At 37.9% G+C, this 18,668-nt stretch overlaps 1 protein-coding gene across 1 annotated transcript in view; it reads right to left on the bottom strand.

Moving 5' to 3' along the window:
* Positions 1-686: 686 nt before the first annotated feature.
* The window catches only part of LOC131326275 (cullin-associated NEDD8-dissociated protein 1), a 31,128-nt gene continuing 13,146 nt past the window's right edge, over positions 687-18,668 (bottom strand). The window contains exons 7-29 of the mRNA XM_058358998.1: positions 17,811-17,925; positions 17,557-17,714; positions 17,322-17,445; positions 15,019-15,074; positions 14,757-14,840; positions 12,509-12,593; positions 12,319-12,420; positions 12,095-12,193; positions 10,746-10,856; positions 10,589-10,672; positions 10,378-10,518; positions 8,910-9,002; positions 8,682-8,803; positions 8,349-8,511; positions 8,008-8,247; positions 5,737-5,985; positions 5,460-5,636; positions 5,213-5,359; positions 3,632-3,748; positions 2,696-2,864; positions 2,135-2,212; positions 1,917-2,055; positions 687-1,180 (exon numbers count right to left, since the gene is read on the bottom strand). Of these exons, the coding sequence (XP_058214981.1) occupies positions 1,084-1,180; positions 1,917-2,055; positions 2,135-2,212; positions 2,696-2,864; positions 3,632-3,748; positions 5,213-5,359; positions 5,460-5,636; positions 5,737-5,985; positions 8,008-8,247; positions 8,349-8,511; positions 8,682-8,803; positions 8,910-9,002; positions 10,378-10,518; positions 10,589-10,672; positions 10,746-10,856; positions 12,095-12,193; positions 12,319-12,420; positions 12,509-12,593; positions 14,757-14,840; positions 15,019-15,074; positions 17,322-17,445; positions 17,557-17,714; positions 17,811-17,925 (2,950 nt within the window). The 3' untranslated portion in view covers positions 687-1,083. The remainder of the gene's footprint in view (positions 1,181-1,916; positions 2,056-2,134; positions 2,213-2,695; positions 2,865-3,631; positions 3,749-5,212; positions 5,360-5,459; positions 5,637-5,736; positions 5,986-8,007; positions 8,248-8,348; positions 8,512-8,681; positions 8,804-8,909; positions 9,003-10,377; positions 10,519-10,588; positions 10,673-10,745; positions 10,857-12,094; positions 12,194-12,318; positions 12,421-12,508; positions 12,594-14,756; positions 14,841-15,018; positions 15,075-17,321; positions 17,446-17,556; positions 17,715-17,810; positions 17,926-18,668) is intronic.

Raw genomic sequence — 18,668 nt, 5'->3', positions numbered from 1 at the left:
ATCCTTTACCCTTAATTGCCAAACAGTAAATCTATCATTTCTGTCAAACTTCTCAATTGAGAACTGAGAGTTGATAGCTACCTTCACAGTGAATTATTGGACACTCAAATCTCAAAGAAAGAAAAAACACCCAAAGAAATCGAGCTGGACTCTGATACCAATTTGTTGGGAATTTAGCGGAAGCAAACCAAAGCAGAGATTCGAAAATGAATAATTCACACCGACAACAAATAAATGACGATAAAAAGAACTCAAATGAGGGACACAAAAGAGTTTACGTGATTCGGCCAAAATACATTACTTTCCCATTTATCGGATTCTCATGCTTCATTTCATTGCAGAAGAGAAAAGACTCGGACACAAGAAGTTATTAGCAGACAAGCTAGGACTTGATGCAGATCACGATTTATCCAACCACCAAGATTAGTAGATTTGCGGGTTTAGACACCAAGTTGGGCTTCGTTTGTGCTTTGTTCTTGTTTTCTTGAACTTGCTAGACCTGTGTCCTTCGTATTTGTTGAGTTATCAATATACGTTTCTGTTTTCTTAAGTAAAAAAAAGTAAATCAACAAAAAACCAATGGAGAAACAGATAGATTACCAGTTGAGGTACCAATTAGCCAACTTAGGGTGAAACGAGCACATTATAACTCAAAAGCATCAAAAGAGCAAGTGTGAAGAGTTAAATGTCACAACACCACATTTGAGTATTAAGTACTCAAGAATCAGAACCAATATGCTGCATCTAAATCCAAAGTAACACATTGACTGGCGAAAGAAGAGTGACAAAAAACCACAGCAGGAAGGATAGTGGCATGAGTCCACAAAAATAGATTTACGGACACAGTGAGGGTGAAAAAGTTTCGGATGTAACCCTATACAATGGGAAAAGACCACTCTTAAGAATCCACGTAGACTATTCCCTAATGTATTACCCCCTTCAAGCCGCATTTTCGATTCACTGCCACTTTTGTGGATGACTATAACCCTTTTCTGACTAGTTTAACCTTTCTATCTTTGGGTAACACCCCCTTTTTTCTTTCGTTACAAGGCATTTGAGAAGAGCCAAGATCAAACACAGTTATCACTCGTTTCGGATGGAACAGTACTTCTCCCACAACGTTTGAGATTTTGCTATTTCGCTCATGAGGTTCTTGAACTTAAGACTGCAATCTCCTCCACTGCAAAATCGAAACAACTAATGAATGAACAGAAATAACAAAACATCAACCAAAAGATTGGGGAGGATGTGGGTTCAGTGTGAGTACAGGGACGCAGATGTCAAGGCTCGACCAGAGAAATGAGAACGTAACCATTGTTTTAGGAAAACTAATAATTGTCAAACATGATTCTATTTACAGTTAAAATTATTAGAAGGAAAAAATTACTACTACAACAACAACAGAACCCTTGTAGTCTCCAATCATTGGGGGTATGGGTGGGGGAAGATTGGAGACAGACCTAACCTTTGGCAATATGCACAAAGTGGCTGCTCTCAGATTACCACTGAAACAGCGGCCCCCCAATACCTGTTTCGCTAATGTAATTTTGCTTTAACTTAAACAAAGGGGGAACGTCTTTTCACTTTTTTTTCCACAAAGACAACAGAAGAAACATGTTTGGTAGACATACATTGCTCAATAGAGGTGATTGTTATATAATAATTGCTCGCATAAGCCCCATCTTTTTGGTAATCAAAACAACAATGGGACTTGAGTCAATGACATCAAGATTGAGATACCAATCAGTCACCAACGCCAGTTTGTCCACATCAAGGAGAAGAGGATCACTAGCAATTTATCAAAATAAGGGTATATGCTAACTTTATACTACTCACCAATGCCTGTTTGCAAATTAAGGAGAAGAGGATCACTTGCAATTCAATTTGCAAAATTTACATGAAAGTAAAAGCCTCACCTTATCCGATTGAGGGATGCAATTGCTCGAAGAGCACTCCGAATCATGTCTTCATTACGATCCACTTCTTGCTTAACAGCATCTTGCTTTGGCCTAAAATTTATAGTTTTCTGGAGAGGATCCACCAACGAGTCTAATACTGGATAAACCAATTTGGTATGAGAAGCACGTGTTGCAGATATGGACCAAAACAGAAGTAAAACTAATGATAAACTAACCTGCCAATACAGCCGAGGGACATTTATCCGCAAGTTTTGAAAGGATCAAATGGCAAGGCATTTTAACATCATAATGATCTGAAGAAACCAAAATCTACATTTAGTCCCAAAGGAATGTTGCTTACAAAATCTCCAAGCAATTATTCTTCCAAAACCAACATCAAAAGTGAAGTAATTTCACACATTCCACTTGTCAGCTTGTAGAGACTAAGAAGCCAACACAAAAGCAGGCAACTTCCATGAAGATGGGAAAAAACTATGTGCACAGATTGAGGGGAGGAATATTATATATATATATATATATATATATATATATATAGAGAGAGAGAGAGAGAGAGAGAGAGAGAGAGAGAGAGAGAGAGAGAGAGAGAGAGACATGCCTAAGAGCCCGCGCGCACACATGTGCACACACACAGAGAGAGAGAAGGGGGGATTGATGTCAATGGCCAATTCTCAGAGCCAAAGAGGAGAAAGCGACTTGCTCCATATAAGGATATAAGTGGATTTCAAACATTATTCCAAACTAGGAGCGTGGAAATGATAATAGACCAAGCAACTCACCATCCAGACCGGATTTGAGGAAGGGAACAATGAAAGTTGAAGGGTTCACTTGATCGAGACAACCGTCCAACAATGTGTCCACACATTCAAAAGCTGCTTTCCTCAGCTCAAGCCCATCGTCCACTATATGCTTGAAAGGACCAAGATCAACAGTTCTTATCAATTCTTGCTGCAACGGAAACGCATACAGAATTATGTGACCACTAACCAGAGAAAAAATGACCAGAGAAAAAAATAACCAGGGAAAAGACTAAAAAGATAGAAATTGAAAGAATAAAATCAATAAACACCAAATCTCAGCCTCTTGGTGTAATTCAACTCTCCAGGGGCCACTTAACCACTACAAGATGGAAAGGGAGAAGCAAGCAAAAACTTCTTTCGATCAAAGTCGATGACAGCTTGGTTACACGATTTGGTAGTCGAAACTGGCTGTTTTCAGCTGAATTGTGTTGCCTTGATTTCAGCAGAACAGTGTTCCTGATTCTCGATAAGGTTGAACTCCTGATTCTTGATGATGTAGGACTTACCTTGAGGCATTGGCTATACTTTTTCCCTTCTACTTTTTTTCCCAAGGTGCTTCCTAGACTCTCAACAATGTGTTTGGCGGGAGAGAACTTCCTACACTCCCTCCCTCTCACTCCCAAATAACAATTGCCATGGTGATCAAGTTTACAACGATTAGTAAGTAGGTTGATGTCTTCTATCATGAGTCATCAATGAGTTGCAAAATCTTTTACTACTACAGTAACATAAATATGCAACAATAACACCACCAAAATATGAAGCACCAAAACATTAAAGTACAATTGACATGCATCAAATCGCAACTCATTCAAGCATTTTATGTAAGAGAAATTTGATTATTAGAGAATACACTATACATGCATCAAAGGAAAGTCAACTGCTCAGAAACGCGGCTTCAAAGGCTAAAGTTACCTTGACAATGGTCTGATCATAAAGAAGTGGCAATAATTCAGGAAGCAGACCCTTAATGAGGTTTGGCTTATTGTGAGCTGCAGTACTTAAAGCCAGGACCGCTGCACGTCTAACATGCTGAACAACCAATAAAAAACCAAACAGTGAAACAAAATGATAACTATCTCATAGCATAGCAATAATAATACATATAAAAGAATCCACGGCAATATTACAAACACCAAACCACCCCATTGTATCCACGTAACCAACTTTACTACTCAAAATAGCACTATATGGAGGGCCTCCCAAATGATCTATATCCATGCTTGCTTGTCTGAAGGAGAATTGGCCTTGTTTTGGCATGTAAGTGACGACCAGCCTTTTTGGGTTGGTTCTCCGAAAATGCCCCCTTAGGTCTTCCTTTAGTGATTGTTCGTGGGGGAGGATTGAAGGGGGCATTTTGGTCGTTACGCAGCTTTTGGGTGGTGTCCCACAAGTACTGTTCATGTACTGTAGCACGTTTTTAAAATTTACTTTAGTGGGTTTTCGTACTTTTCAACATTTTCCTGTCCTTTTCTCCTTCTTAGTTTCTTGATTTTTTGTCCTTTGCAAAGGGTTTCTTTGCTAAAATCAGTTGGCCCAAATCTGGCGTAGTTCCTTCTTCCCCAACCACTGGGTGATACCCTCACAGAGAATCCTTAGAAAATCTTCATAAATCAGAATCAGAATCTTTCCAAGATTTTCTCCCCAAACTCCTACATGTGAGATCGTGTGTGCGTGCGCGTGTGAGAGACTGGGTTTTGTGAGGGCGAGAGAGAGAGGGGGAGGAATCAGAATCATCCAAAAATCTTGTAGATTATGGTTTTCCCCCCACATGCGTAATTCAAACCAACAGTGAGAGAGAGAGAGAGAGAGAGAGAGAGAGAGAGAGAGAGAGAGAGAGAGAGAGAGGGAGGCACAGAGAGAGTAGTGACTAGTGAGCATTAAAGAGAGAATTTTCTCCCCAAACTCCTACATGTGAGATCGTGTGTGTGTGTGTGAGGGGGGGGGGGGGGTTGGGTGAGGAATCATAATCATATCAAAATCAGAATCATCCAAAAATCTTGTAGAGAATCAAATAAAGATTAGAATCTGATTATGGTTCTTCACCCCACATTCCTAATTCAAACCAACAGTGAGAAGGAGAGAGAGAGAGAACTAGAGGCATAGAGAGAGTAGTGAGCATTGAAGAGAGAGAGAGGCAGAGATAGTGAATCAACCAAGGATTTGATTCTGATTCTTATTCTGGATCCAATGGTGAAGAAAGAATGTGAGAACTTGAGCCAGCTGAAAGCAGGTGAATTGTGAGGGATCCAATGAGCAACAATACAAAGAGTAATGAGCACAGACGAAAGAGTGCCATACACTGTATTCGCATTTTGAGTTGAGCGGGAGGAAGAATCCAAAAAGAAGGTAATACTTAGAATAGTTTTGTACATAGTTTCACTCACAAAACACAAGTCTAGGTGAAGTACAGTACCAAAAAGTTATAGAAAGAATAGTAAGATAAAGCAGAGGTTACAATTTCAGGAAAACATTTCTTAGTAATACAAAAATTACCCGATCATGATCCTTAATAAGCATCAGAAAAGATGAGATCTCAGGGTATATTATCTCGTCTATCTTCTCTGGCCGCTCAACCATTGAATATTTTACAGCAATGACAACTGTTGCTCTAGTGAATGCAGCCTGATTGGTCGTACGTTCCTGCAAGAATATAAACAAAGAATCATAACCCTGAGGTCCTCGACAATGAAATTGACAAGAGTCAGTATGCAAAAGTCACAAAGTCAACTGTACACAATACCTTCAGCGCAGGAACAAGTTTTGCAGGTTCAATAAGGGCAATTTTACCCAGACACTCAGCTACCACATTGCGGACGCCCTCTTCCTCACTTTCACAGTGGTTGAAAAGCAAATTAAGAATCTTCTCAACACTTGAAACCTGAAACTCTGCTTTATCCACAGACTGCCTCACTATAACCTGCAAGAATGTGGATGTGTCTCATGAGAGGGAGATGAAGCTACTGAATCAGATATTAAAGATAGAACTCTGTAGTAATCTTAATATTGAATGAACAGACCTCTTTCAAAGAATGAAGGAGTAGATATTGCTTCTTTTGCTGGTTATCAATTTGGTCCAAAATAAACGGTAAATACTTTGACAGATTACCAACAGCAATATTTCCAAGAGCATAAGATGCAGCAGACTTGATCTCTTCAAAAGGTGATTGGAAGGACTCGATAACAATGTTCTCAATATTTGCATGTGAACTTAGATCTTTCCTTCTCCCAATCTCTCCCAAGCATAGCAAAGAAAGGTGTTGCTTAGACTGAATCCAATGATGAGTCACAAGGAACACTATTAGGAAGAAAGTAGCTAAGATGGCAAGATACTAAGAATAACGAGAAAGTAACTAATACCACGTTCCTTGGCATATAAATACTAGGTGACGCCATATAAAGCATTTGGAAAGAAATATGCTTGACCGTAAAATGAGGTCTATAAATCCAAATGCATTTTTCATTCCAATGCCTGAAGATGCTATATGTCAAATAATCAAGATACAAGAACAAGGACACCTGAGATGACGCATAGCTAATTGAAGACTATCAACGCCAATGCTGTTTGACAACAAGAACCTAAAAAAATTGAGGTGAAATCTTTTTGCCAAATCCTAGAGCATAAGACAAATGAGCAGAACCGAAGGATCCATTTCTCATGAAAGTCATGAAGAATTATAAGAACATACAGATCCTAACAACATTATGAGTCTTATGACTTACCGACTGTAATTAGAAGGGTTTAAAAAATAGTCCCACGTGTTCAGAATATAGGGGCAAAATGCAGAAAGAAAAAGCGGTTTGCTAAGGACAGAAAGATATAGAGACGGGTGCAATACGGGACACGACAGTTCTACAAAAATGGTTACACACATACCAATACAACAGAAATATTATTTAAATCGTATAGCACATTTAGTTTTTTTTTCATATGAATGTCGTATCCGGAAACAGCCTAAACTGGTTAGTGGTTATATAGTTTGCAATTATTACCTCTCTTTTTTTTGATAATTAAATAATTATATTTAACAAAGGGAATGCCACCCATATACAAAAAGAGGCCACAATACAAAAAGGCCCTATACAAGCAAATCCCTGGTTTAAATTGTTTTTTCAACTGTTGCCTTCATATTCTGTAAGTGTCAAAATTTTAACATTTAAAGGTGACCCGGCCATGTACCCCCGCGCATTTTAACTTAAGACGAGCGTGTCTGCAACCATGTCCCTGCTTAAAAATGAAGAAAATTAATTGGAGATGCCACGTCATTTTCTGTTTTTGGCTTTCCAGTGAGTGGATTGGTATTTCATATCCATACCATTCGCAAACGATCAGAGATTGCCATGTGTCTTTTCTTTCTCGCTAGTGCTGTTAATTTCTAATTATTTAGAACTGAACACGCTTCGGATTTACTGGACACACATGTCCATCACTCAAAGGAAATGCACCACAAGCTAGGGGAAAAAGTACTTGGAATACAAGGATAATAAAAGAACTAAGACATATTGATCCCTTAACAATTAGGCACTACAATTACACGAATCTTTGTCAGAAAATGTACTGCAATGATGATTTATCAATTGATCAAAATATGTTTTAAATGATTTACGGTTTATTTATCCTTATTGATGAAATAGCTCAACTGAAATTGAATACTCCCTCCATCCTATTTTAAGTGTCCTCTATGGGAAATCAAGCTTTTTAAGGGTTAAAAATTATTACTCTAATTTTCCAAAATTAACCTTCAACATTGTGAAGTTAATTAAATGTATTTAAATTGTTTCTCTCTCTCAATGTGGATCTCAACAAATATGTAATATAGATCTTATTTGATAGATCTCAATTAGCTTTGCTGTACAAAGTTTTTAAAATCATGAAAAATATTATAAATTTAAATGTGTAGTCAGTCTAAAAATGACACAAATATCAATAGTGGTCAAACCAATTGAGACGGAAAGAGAGCTTTTTAAGGGTAAAATTGGAAGTTTGGCATATTTTGATAGTTATTTTTGGAAGTGGAACACTTATTTTGGGACATCCCAAAATAGAAACATGGACACTTAATAAAATGGAAAAGAGGGAGTACTAATTTCCGTTACATATGACTCTTACTACACCTAGAATAGAAAAGCCACATTTGACATATAATGAATATGAGCCAGTCTACGTCAATAATTCCCAAGCATGTAGTTTCAAATTGATGTCTCAGTAGTGTATAGGAGTCCTGTATACCCATTGAAGCAATGAGAAACAGCTTATGCAGTCCAAAAAGCAATGAAAGTGAAAACCTCACCGAATTGGCAGCGCTATCGTCTTTTAGGATGTCTGTGAGCATTTTCACTGTGGCTGAACATTTCTGATCCCCAGCAGCAAGGCAAAGAACAGCTACACATTGAGCTATAGAAAATAATGCCTGTTTTGCAACACCTCCAGACTGGGGGGATGGTTTAGCAGTTGAAAGAAGAGAGTCTAGCAATTTATCAAAACTTGTGTTTGCCGAATAAACCAAAGCAGCAAAAAAGTTTTGTAGAGCCTGCAGTGCCATGAAAAAGAAAAAAAAGAAGAGGTTGCATATAAAGCAAAGTAGCAAACAACATTGACAAATCAAATTCCAAATTAAGGCAAAAGTAATACCGAAAGAGCTTGCCCTTGAAGCAGTGAGCTTCTTATTAATATTAATGCTTGGGGAAGAACTTTATTTCTAACAGTCGAACCGACATTTGGGATTGACCTCCTGTCAGCCATCAAGGTGCAGCAAAGTTCTAGGGACAGCGCTGTCATGTGCAAGTCTGAATCACTGATATGCATATGATGTATTAGCATAGAGATGGCGCTAAGAACGTATTTCAGAAAGACAATGTAACTCTTAAGATCAGATAGCAAACTATGCAAGGAGATGCCAACAATAGGACACTGAAGAAGTCAGTAGAATAGGAAAATTAGAAGAAAAACGCCAGTAAGAAAAACCTTATCAAAGTTGAAAGCTCCACAATAATGACTTCATAGGCAACTGAACCAATTTTATCACCATAAGCAACAATTAGAGAATTCAGAGTCCCCAACGTTGCCTGTCTCAATGCTCGATTTGCCTGTTCTTGACAAGACACGCCAATTTAGAAGAACGGTCCACTAATATGAAATAAGACAGAGAATAACTTTCTCAACCAACAATTGGAGACTAATAGTCACACATACTTTCCGCAAGAAGGCAGTTAACTCAGTAATAACATGCTCAAGAACACATGATAGGTCAATCCGCAGTGGAGAAGCAGCAATAACAGCAAAAGCCTGGAAGCAAACATCTGGGTTTAGCAGTCTTTCAGCAATAAATCCATAATGCACCCACATTAAGTACCCAACATAAAAAGTTCGCGCCCAATAAGATAAGCACAAAACACAGGTTCTGCATAAACAAGTAGGGAAAATCTTATTTGGTACCTTTTTACAAACTAATATGCAAATATCACAATGGGAAGGGGTTTTGTCATCAAATTCTGAAGAAAAAGACAAGGTTCAGCTTTTATCAAGAAGAGATTCAGCTGTTATCAACAACGTTGTAGACTACCGGAAGTGAATAAGGCCCCGTTCCGCTTTCTTTCTAAACCTTCTTTTTCAAAAAGAAGGTAATTTCAAATTCAAATATAACGAAAATGAAAAATAATATTTCAATTTTTTTGCACCGTTTAAAAGCACCGTTTAAAAGATCTCAATGAGATCTATCAAACAAGATTCATATTGGTAGGAAAACTATTTGCGTAAACACATGATTTTTGAGCTTGAAATTACCTTCCTTTTTCTAAAAGTTCTTTTTTGAGAAACTGGAACGCCCCCTAAGAAGGCAACCGCGGAAGCATGATATCCGGAGGTGAAACTTCAAAAACCAGAAAGCAACAAAACTTTTTCATCCAACTGAATTTTACTAGCTTATTTATGCAGACGAAGGGCAAAATTCGGTAGGAAACAACATATTTGACTATGATTCATATTAATCCCATGTTTGTTCATGGCACTGTTTGTTTTAGTAGGCTGATGTTGACTGGGTTGTTCCAGCTTCGTGTATCCATATGCTAGTTGTTAACTAAAGATGTTTTGGCACACAAAAAAGGCTCCCTTAAAATAGCTTTATTTGTGACGTGCTTCGGGTTATTGGGACGGAAAGGAAAGCAAGAATTCGAAGATAAGATTGAATAAGTTCATGATCAGAGAAAGTTTGGATTTGACAAACAACTAGACTCCACTAACCGAAAAATAAGTCTCAGAAAATGGTTGCTTTCCTTTCATGACTTGCATGACTTGAAATTCGGGAGTAAAGGAAAAGTGTCGTCAGTTATTTTATTTCCACTTTTGTTCTCACCTCCCTTTAAGGGGGTTCCTTTGTTTATGATTGCAAGGATTGGAAAGTTGTTTGTCTCTTGCATCGTCGTTTTTCATCTTAATTTTCTTTGCTTGTTGGAGGACATCTGGCCTCCTTGATCCCCTTTCTATTCCTTAGTTTTTACTAAATTGCAAAAACAAGATGTATAAACATCACAGCATGAAACAAATAAGAACAAGATATAAGCAGCCAACTTCTAGCATAGCAACAAAAAGACTAATTTTAGGGTCGACTAGAAAAAATCATTCCCAAGAACTGAGACTCCTAAGTAAGACCTTTCAGACCAACCTTCACAGCCGTAAGTCGGGTAATTTCATTACCCATCCGATCAACTAGAACAGGAAGGCATGTCGGTAGTTCCACTTTCAGGTTATCACCAAATGCTGAAACCACAAGTCCCATGCAAGAAATTGCACACTCCTTAACCTCCTGTAAGAGACACATTGTAAGAAAGTCCAAATGGAGAAGGTACTAACTTTCTATTCGCAACTCCATTAACCTGATCTTGATCTTGATTCGTCAAGCGCGACATGATGGCATTATATATGGGATGAACATAGGGCTTGAAATCAAAACCGTAACCCTGGGCAACAAAATCATTAGCATGTTGGAAAATTCTCAGGTAGCATCTCAATGTAAGAAAAGAAGCAACTCACCTCAATATTTGGCCGTATGACGCGAACAAGTTCTCCACACACTCTTAATGCCTCAGCTGTAACTTTGTAATAGCGCTCACCAACAGCAGATAAAACAGGAGAAGAAAGAGCCTGGAAACATCAAGTTATAAATAATCATTACAGAAAATGGAGAATAGATGAAGATATTCCATATGAATACTGAAAACTAAAGAAGATCAAGCCAAATCAAAGCACTGGATACAAGAGGTAAAAATAATATTTATGGTGGGTATTATAATTGGAAGATGACCTGCCAAGGGGATATTTGGTAACCTCCAGGTCTTCATATATTTGGCTATACAGATATAGAATTTGTAATATAATTTTTTGGAAACATTTTCAGGGAAAATTGTATTCATTTCTAGGATATTCCAATTTCTTTTCGACATAACTTTCTACGTATTTCCTTGTGTTATCCAATGGGAGTGTGGTCTTTTAAGGGGGGCTTTATTCACCCAAGAATTTACTGGGTAAGCAAATAAATCACTTGCACCTAAAAACACAAGACAAAGTGGGATTATACATGCAGAGTTCATGAGGACTTCAAATTCTCCATCTCAAGAAGTAAAATCCAACTGTATTTCACCCAAAAGAGTCCAAGACATTGTTCTTCACTTATTCTTCCCTCAAACCAATCAAAGAAATATTCTTCTAAGGTAAACCTATAAATAATTGTCCCAAGATTATTCAAAACTCCAGACCAACAACTTCACACACAGATATGTCACGTTCACCAAGCAATTCTCCAAGTTCAATAAACTAAAAAAAGCGTATAAGATTTGATTTACCGGACATTAAATTTGTGGTTCCCATAGGCCATAATTCTATATTAATTTGTAGTACTCAGAACCAAATGGTGATATAGTCATTTCAAATGACATCTAGGAGATACACATGACTCCCTCTTTGCTATATAGTGTAGAAGATAATGTCTCAAGCAGGATACTGTACAGGTGGAAGATGCTTTGTAAAACATGTCTAGCTGGTCATAGACCAAACACAACTAGTAATTTAGAATAGCACAAGATAAAGACCCACCCCCCCCCCCCCCCCCCCCCCCCCCCAAAAAAAATAATAATAATAATAATAATAAATAAAATAAATAAATAAATAAAAAGCACCAAATAACTCATTTTATTCAGAGAACACGTTTTCCAACCTAAAGAATGAAAGAAGATTATTGATAACCTTTCAGAATTACAGAAAATGGCCTACTCACATGGGCCACACCCACAATTCCACAGACCACAAACATGAAGGCAGAAGCACTTACATAAATGCACGTATCCTTCCTTAAGATACTACAATGAAAAGTGAGCAACTATTACCTTAATATAAGGGTGAAAAACAGAAGGTGAATGGGAAGCTAACACTAGCCTTGTAAATACAAGAGCCTCAATCTTCAAATTTGATGTCGCAGATTTATCCTGATAAAGATAACAGTAAAAAGAGAATGGTGAAACCCATAGCATTAGCACACACAAAGGAAATACACAGAAGAAAGACTTCACACGAGTTATTACTATTTCTTCTAACACAAGATTTTACTCACACACAATGCCTTTTCAATTCCAGGAATGAGTGATCCAATGTGATCTGCCAGGCAATCAGGCAAGACAACAACAAGTTCTTTCAGAACTGAAAAAGCACCCACCTGCAGACAACGAAGGCGTGCAAAATTGTGTAAAAATACAAAATTGGACATCAGAAGTACCATGTCCATAGTGTGTTCACATTCCAACCTTTGTCTTAATAGATTTCTCACGTAACTGCCTCGTGATTGATCTAACAATCTTGGGTACTTCTTGTTTTAGTAACCATCTTGGACTGCCAAAGAAGCGAAGAAACTGGAGTTACTTCAAGTGAATCAGCAGTAAAACAGATGAAGCTGCCATCAGAAAACAAGTTGCAACAAACAAGGGCATATGCAATGAGTTCTATCCTGGACGACCAGGAACCTCCCTCCCTCTCTCTCGTGCATACGCAATGAGTTCTATCCTGGACAATGAGGAACTGAAAAAGAGTGTTCCAGGATCCAGGAACTCTCTCTCTCTCTCTCTATTTATATATTTGTACAACGTACACATGTGCGCTCCCAATCTACTTGGCCTCATCTCTCTCTCTCTCTCTCTCTCTCTCTCTCTCTCTCTCAATTTATATATTCGTACAATGTACACGTGCGTGCTCCCAATCTACTCCAACCTCATTGTTCTCTCCTCTGACTCTTTTCGTTACCACTCTTCGCTCGTCTCCTTGTCTCCTCCAAATTTCTGTGTCCATATTTCTACTCTCTTTACGTAACTATATTCTCTCCAAATTACTCCACTTCTCTATACTGCTCTTTTCAGAAAAGACCACCAGAAGTGGCGTCGACATACTTAAGAAGTTTTATTCCATGGTATCAACAAGTCACGCCCCTTAACACAGGTTACACACTTGAAACACATAATAATAGGAGCCATATGTAATGCTCCTCATAAAGATGATGAGCACACAAAGTGTTCAACCTTTCTCATCTTCTCTCCTTTTCAAGAGGTTATGATGTTGCATACATGTGCATTACTAGTAAAGCATCCAATGGAGATTTCTTAACACAATGCCAAAATGTATGAAAGGGAATATTGTAGGGACATGAGTAGAAGTGGTTAACAAAATACTACAATAATTACACGAGACTGTATATCTTTTGAAGGATACAAATCTAGAAAACAAACCTAAGCTATTTGTAGACAAATACGTAACTACTCTGCACACACACAACTATTGGTAGACCAGTTTTTTTCATCTGATACACAAGCGTATAAGAATAAATCAAAGACAACCAAGGGAATGCCACCCATACACCTCCACCGGGGGGGGGGGGGGGTGGGGGGGAAGAAACAGAAACGAAAACTACGTTAGAATCTTGAAAGAATCCATCAATACAAAAAAAAAATCTAGTTAGCCTACACATAGGTTCTGCATTCAATACAAAAAAAAAATCTAGTTAGCCTACACATAGGTTCTGCATATCCACAAGAAGTCTTGTACCGCTCACCCTAGAAGATTCCTGTAGGTTCTGCATATCCACAACAAGTCTCATTGCGCTCACCCTCCACATCAAAAGACTTTATCAAGCCTTCCTCTCCATACCACAGCTCGTCTTATTGTGCTCACCCTAAATGATCCACATGGACATAAAAGGACCAAAGATCAAGCCTTCCTCTCCCTACTAAATCAAGCCCTCCCAACAGAAAATAAATTAAAGAACTAAAAAATGCCACGACCATCACAAGACATGAAAAAGAAATTGGTTACTTTGGTAGGCAACTTCAAATCCATCCCAAAAGAACACGCCTCCTCAAAATCAGTAAAAGGAACTTTTGCTTCTTCATGCATACACCGCCATGAAGCCCCTTATGTCTGACAAAAACGAAGAGAGGAGGAAATTCTCCCAGGGTTTGCTCTCCAACCATCTAAACCTCTACTATCATACCCACATCCTACTTCCAGCACTCAATTTGCCGACAGTTGGCAACTTGGCATAACATTTTCCAAGCCCCCCTGAATCCCATTCCATAACCTCCTAATCCACAAAGGTGGTATTTGAACTCCTCACCTATACCACTCCAGAGGTAATGTTGGCGCCATCTTCCCAATATATCTAACCACTGCAGTGGAAAGGTAAACAATGACATGTAGTACGTAGGCAAACTCAGGAAAGTGCTTTTACTTAAGTCCATCTCCAAATGTCTCCTACGCCCAGTCAATCTCCTTGGAAACTGCTTGATCACCCATCCAATTTGCGATGGAATTGAAGGTATATTTTCCACCACAGAAATACTGTACAATTCACAGAAAATTAGCTAGGTTTTTCTTCAACTAGAGAGCACACATTATTTTAACAGCATAGCATACAGTAGTAAGTAATAACCAAAATGGAAGAAATGAATAAGGACACAAACTTCTAATATGATCTACAAGATTTGGACAGAAAAACAGAAAACTTACCTCGTTTCAGTTATACCAATCTGCCCTTTTGTCACGTTTCCTGTCTGACGAAGTAACTCAATGAATGTATTGAACACATCCAATCTGCAGCAACAAAAAATAAAAACACATAATGAATGTTATTAACTTATTACCAAGCAAGAACCCCCATTCCCCGTGAAAAAATAAAATAAAATAAGAAAGATAAGAAAGAAAGAAAAGGAGAACAAAATAGTTGAAGGTGAGTTTTTAAATAAATGTCACTAAAAAGCATCATTTTAGCCTTACCTTAACATTTTCTTCCCTTTCTTTAAACCTGTCTATCAGCTTTGGACAAGCCTGCACAAAGATAAATTCCACTTCTAAGAGCATGTACAACAGAGTAGGGAAAGTGCATTTTAGAGAGTCAAACACAAAAAAACACCCCTGCAGCAGCCTGCAGGGGGCGTAGATATATGCCCAGGTGCAGCTTAGACATAAATACCGAAGAACTATTTACTAGTTTTGATTATTTTATTCTTTTTGTGGTCCTTTGAACTTTCTCTCTCTTCTCTTATTTGTTCTCTTATTTTTTATTTCTTGTATTTCACCATCATAATGAACTAATAATATTATATTCAAGGATAGGTAAAATAGAGAGTACTGGTATAATATTGAAAGAGATGTGAGTAGGTAAATGTAAAATTAGTACTGTTCATTAGCATTTTTTGCCAACCACTGATGTACCTTGCTCCAATAACATAAAGAACACTTGTAAGGGGAATCAATTTTGCTTCTTCGAACCTGCCCTATACAGCACCGACACACCTACACGCTAATTTTCAAAAAATAGAGGACATAACACGCAGGGAAAATTGTTAACTTTTTAATTCTTTCTCTCTCTCTCTCTCTCTCTCTCTCTCTCTCTCTCTCTCTACATATATATATATATATATATATGTCACTTTTGATATATTGCTCTCTATTTTGACTGATGGTTTGTTTGAATTAGCAAGAGGCTTGCTTGATTGTTTTAATTGGTATTGAATCAATTTTGACCGGTAGTTTCATTCACCACCTCGGGGACTCTTTAGTGCTTTAGATTATTTCAGCATTCTATCAGCTCCATCCCTGATTGAAAAATAAATAAATAAATAAATATATATATATATATATATATCTATATGTATATATTGTATATCATTGAGATGAGGGATCCCTCATTTTTCCTACAGTGCCGACCTTTCATTTCCGGTTATATTTTGATGATCCAAACCGTTCAACTTAAAGGTATTAGTGAGAAATCAGCTCAAAATATGATCGGAAAGTGCTTGATCCGAACAGTTTTTCATAAAGCTTGACATGAACTGTTTTGTGAAAAACTGTTTGGATCGAACACTTACCGATATTCTTTTATCATAAAAAAATGTATATAAGCAAAATGATAACATTTGATTTTATCATAACATATGTACTCTGTTTTTTACCATTATTTTTATTTCATGTTTCACAATTATGGTGCCCACAAAAATATTCAACGTTAGTACATGTATTCTCGCTGAAATAAAATAGACAATAGGAGGTGAGAGAGAGAGAGAGAGTTGAATAGAGACGAGGAGAGAGAGAGACCCCAACTTTATGTTAATTATTTTTTCACTGCACATAAAACTTGTGATTCTTAATGTTTTTATAATTGCATTTTTGTCCCCAAGTGTCCAAACCAAAAGTATCCATAGGATGTTCTTGGGGTGCCCAAGGAGGTTGGGAGAGTGTCCAACTATAAATAAAGCAAAAAAAAGTTCGGACACTTTGTACTCGAGTGTCAGACACGAGTCCATAGCGTGTCCCGAGCATGTCCGACCAATTCAGAAGAGTGTCCAATACAAAACTATCTGGGCACTTTGAAATTACGTGTCGGACATGTGTCCAGGGAGTGTCCGACCGGTACGTTGTCTTCAACCAATGTCCATGCTACATAGATGATAGAATCTACCTAACACAATCTTGGGGGGTTGGGACGGTTAGACATATCGGTGTCGGTCGCCATAACGGTATCAGTTGTGAAGGGTTTCGGGGAGTAACAGTCGTAGCATAATGATAGCGGTAACCAGAGACGTGAATTTTTTACAAAAACCGTTACCGTAACGGCCATATTAAGCTCGCGAAAGCCCCAATTTTAGCTAACCGTCCGTTACTGTCATTACGTAAGGACCAATACCGTCATGTAACACTGTTACATACGCGATTTTCCTTCACACCATGGAGGCCATAACAGGACTTGGGACCTACCAATCCTGTTACACATCATCCGTTACTGTTACATATCCCTGGTACTTCAAACCATAATACTCCTCAATCCAAAAACATAAAGCATTTCGTAAGGGCATTAATTATTCAACGCTTGAGTGAACGAAGGACATAAAGTAATTACAGTGGCCCTTGAGTAAAGGAAATAAAATAAGAGGGTACCAAGACGTCCACTTTCATTCATTCATTCATTGTTAAGATAAACCTATCTCTATCTTACATTAAGCTCGGAAATGAACAAAGGATAAATCCGGCAAGAGGATATACACACTCAATAGCACTTGCAAGTTGCAAACATACCTCCTCATAGAGCTTTGAAAGCATCTCAGGACGGGAAACAATCAACGCAGCTAAGCACTTAGCTGCAGCTCTTCTAACTTTCCAGCTAATATCCTCATCGTCTGTATATTCATTCGCACTCTCACTACAAGGTCGTCAAGCATTTAGACATCAGTGGAACATCATTATTTGCCAATAATATCATTTTTAGCATGCTAGGTCTAATCTAATAAAAAAAAAGGTAGGAACGACATACTCATCCTCCTCCTCCTCATGGCTCTCATCGTTAGTATCTTCGTCCATGTTATCAGTGAAATTAGGATCATAACTAAGATATTCTAGGGTAAGATGAAGAATCTGATTGCAGTACGAATATATATCTCTGGGGCACCTGAGGAGGAAGCTCTCCAAAGCCTGCATTCCAAATAAGCACATGTGCCAGTTGGAAGATGAAAAACACAAGGAAATATAACCAGAAGAATCAAAAGAGTAAGTTCATAAACATAATACCTGGAAACTATACTCACGAAGCTCCTCATCATTCTCTGATGCACTCGTGCAATAGTTAAACAGTACTGGAACTGTATCTCCAAGATGGGGACCAAAACGGTATCCAACAGCACGGCTAAGACACAACAGTCCCATAACTTATCAATATCATCGTAGTTAAAAAAAATAACAAGTACATAAATAAATAAATAAACACCATCAAAGGTAAACAAAGAACGGAAGGGAAGGGCAATGCAGCGGAACTCAAATAGTAGGTTAACAACATAATACAAATGGAAACAATTTCTGGGTTCTATCCCTGCTTTTCTGAAAAATAAAATGGCAATGACAGCAATTTTACAGTCAGGTCGTTAATTGTCAAGAATGGTAAGAAAATATAAGTTTATAGGTACCCTCATCTACGGGAGGGGACCCAGGTCTCATAAGATGTGGTGGTAACTGGTAACCTATTCGATTACTTTAAAACAGAATGAGAAAACGTGAGAAACTATCCATAGACAAGAGACTAACTCAACCGTCTGTATAGTCTTGCTACTGCTACCCACCATGAAGAATGAACAGACTTTCCAAGGAGGCTTAGGAGGTTAAAGTTTTAGGACACATAATTAAGCATTCAACAACAGAGTGACCAACAACTTTTGATGCAAGAAGGCTATGTTCGATGTTTACTAAGACTTTTAGAGAATAGAAGATGGTCGTTCATCATCGTCTCAACTCATAGGGTCAAGTTACCTCCTAGATGATGAAAAGTACATTGTCAAGGACAAATTTCAACTCTATTGAGACAAACAGTAGATTTACATTTTCAAAGGGTGTATGGTACACGGAGATTCCAAGCCAATGAAACCGACAATCAAA

This window comes from Rhododendron vialii, chromosome 5a (genome assembly GCF_030253575.1).
Source record: "Rhododendron vialii isolate Sample 1 chromosome 5a, ASM3025357v1".
In the NCBI taxonomy this organism is placed as follows: Eukaryota; Viridiplantae; Streptophyta; class Magnoliopsida; order Ericales; family Ericaceae; genus Rhododendron; species Rhododendron vialii.
The sequence above is the reverse complement of the archived record's forward strand: the minus strand, read 5'-3'. Positions and strand labels throughout refer to the sequence as shown.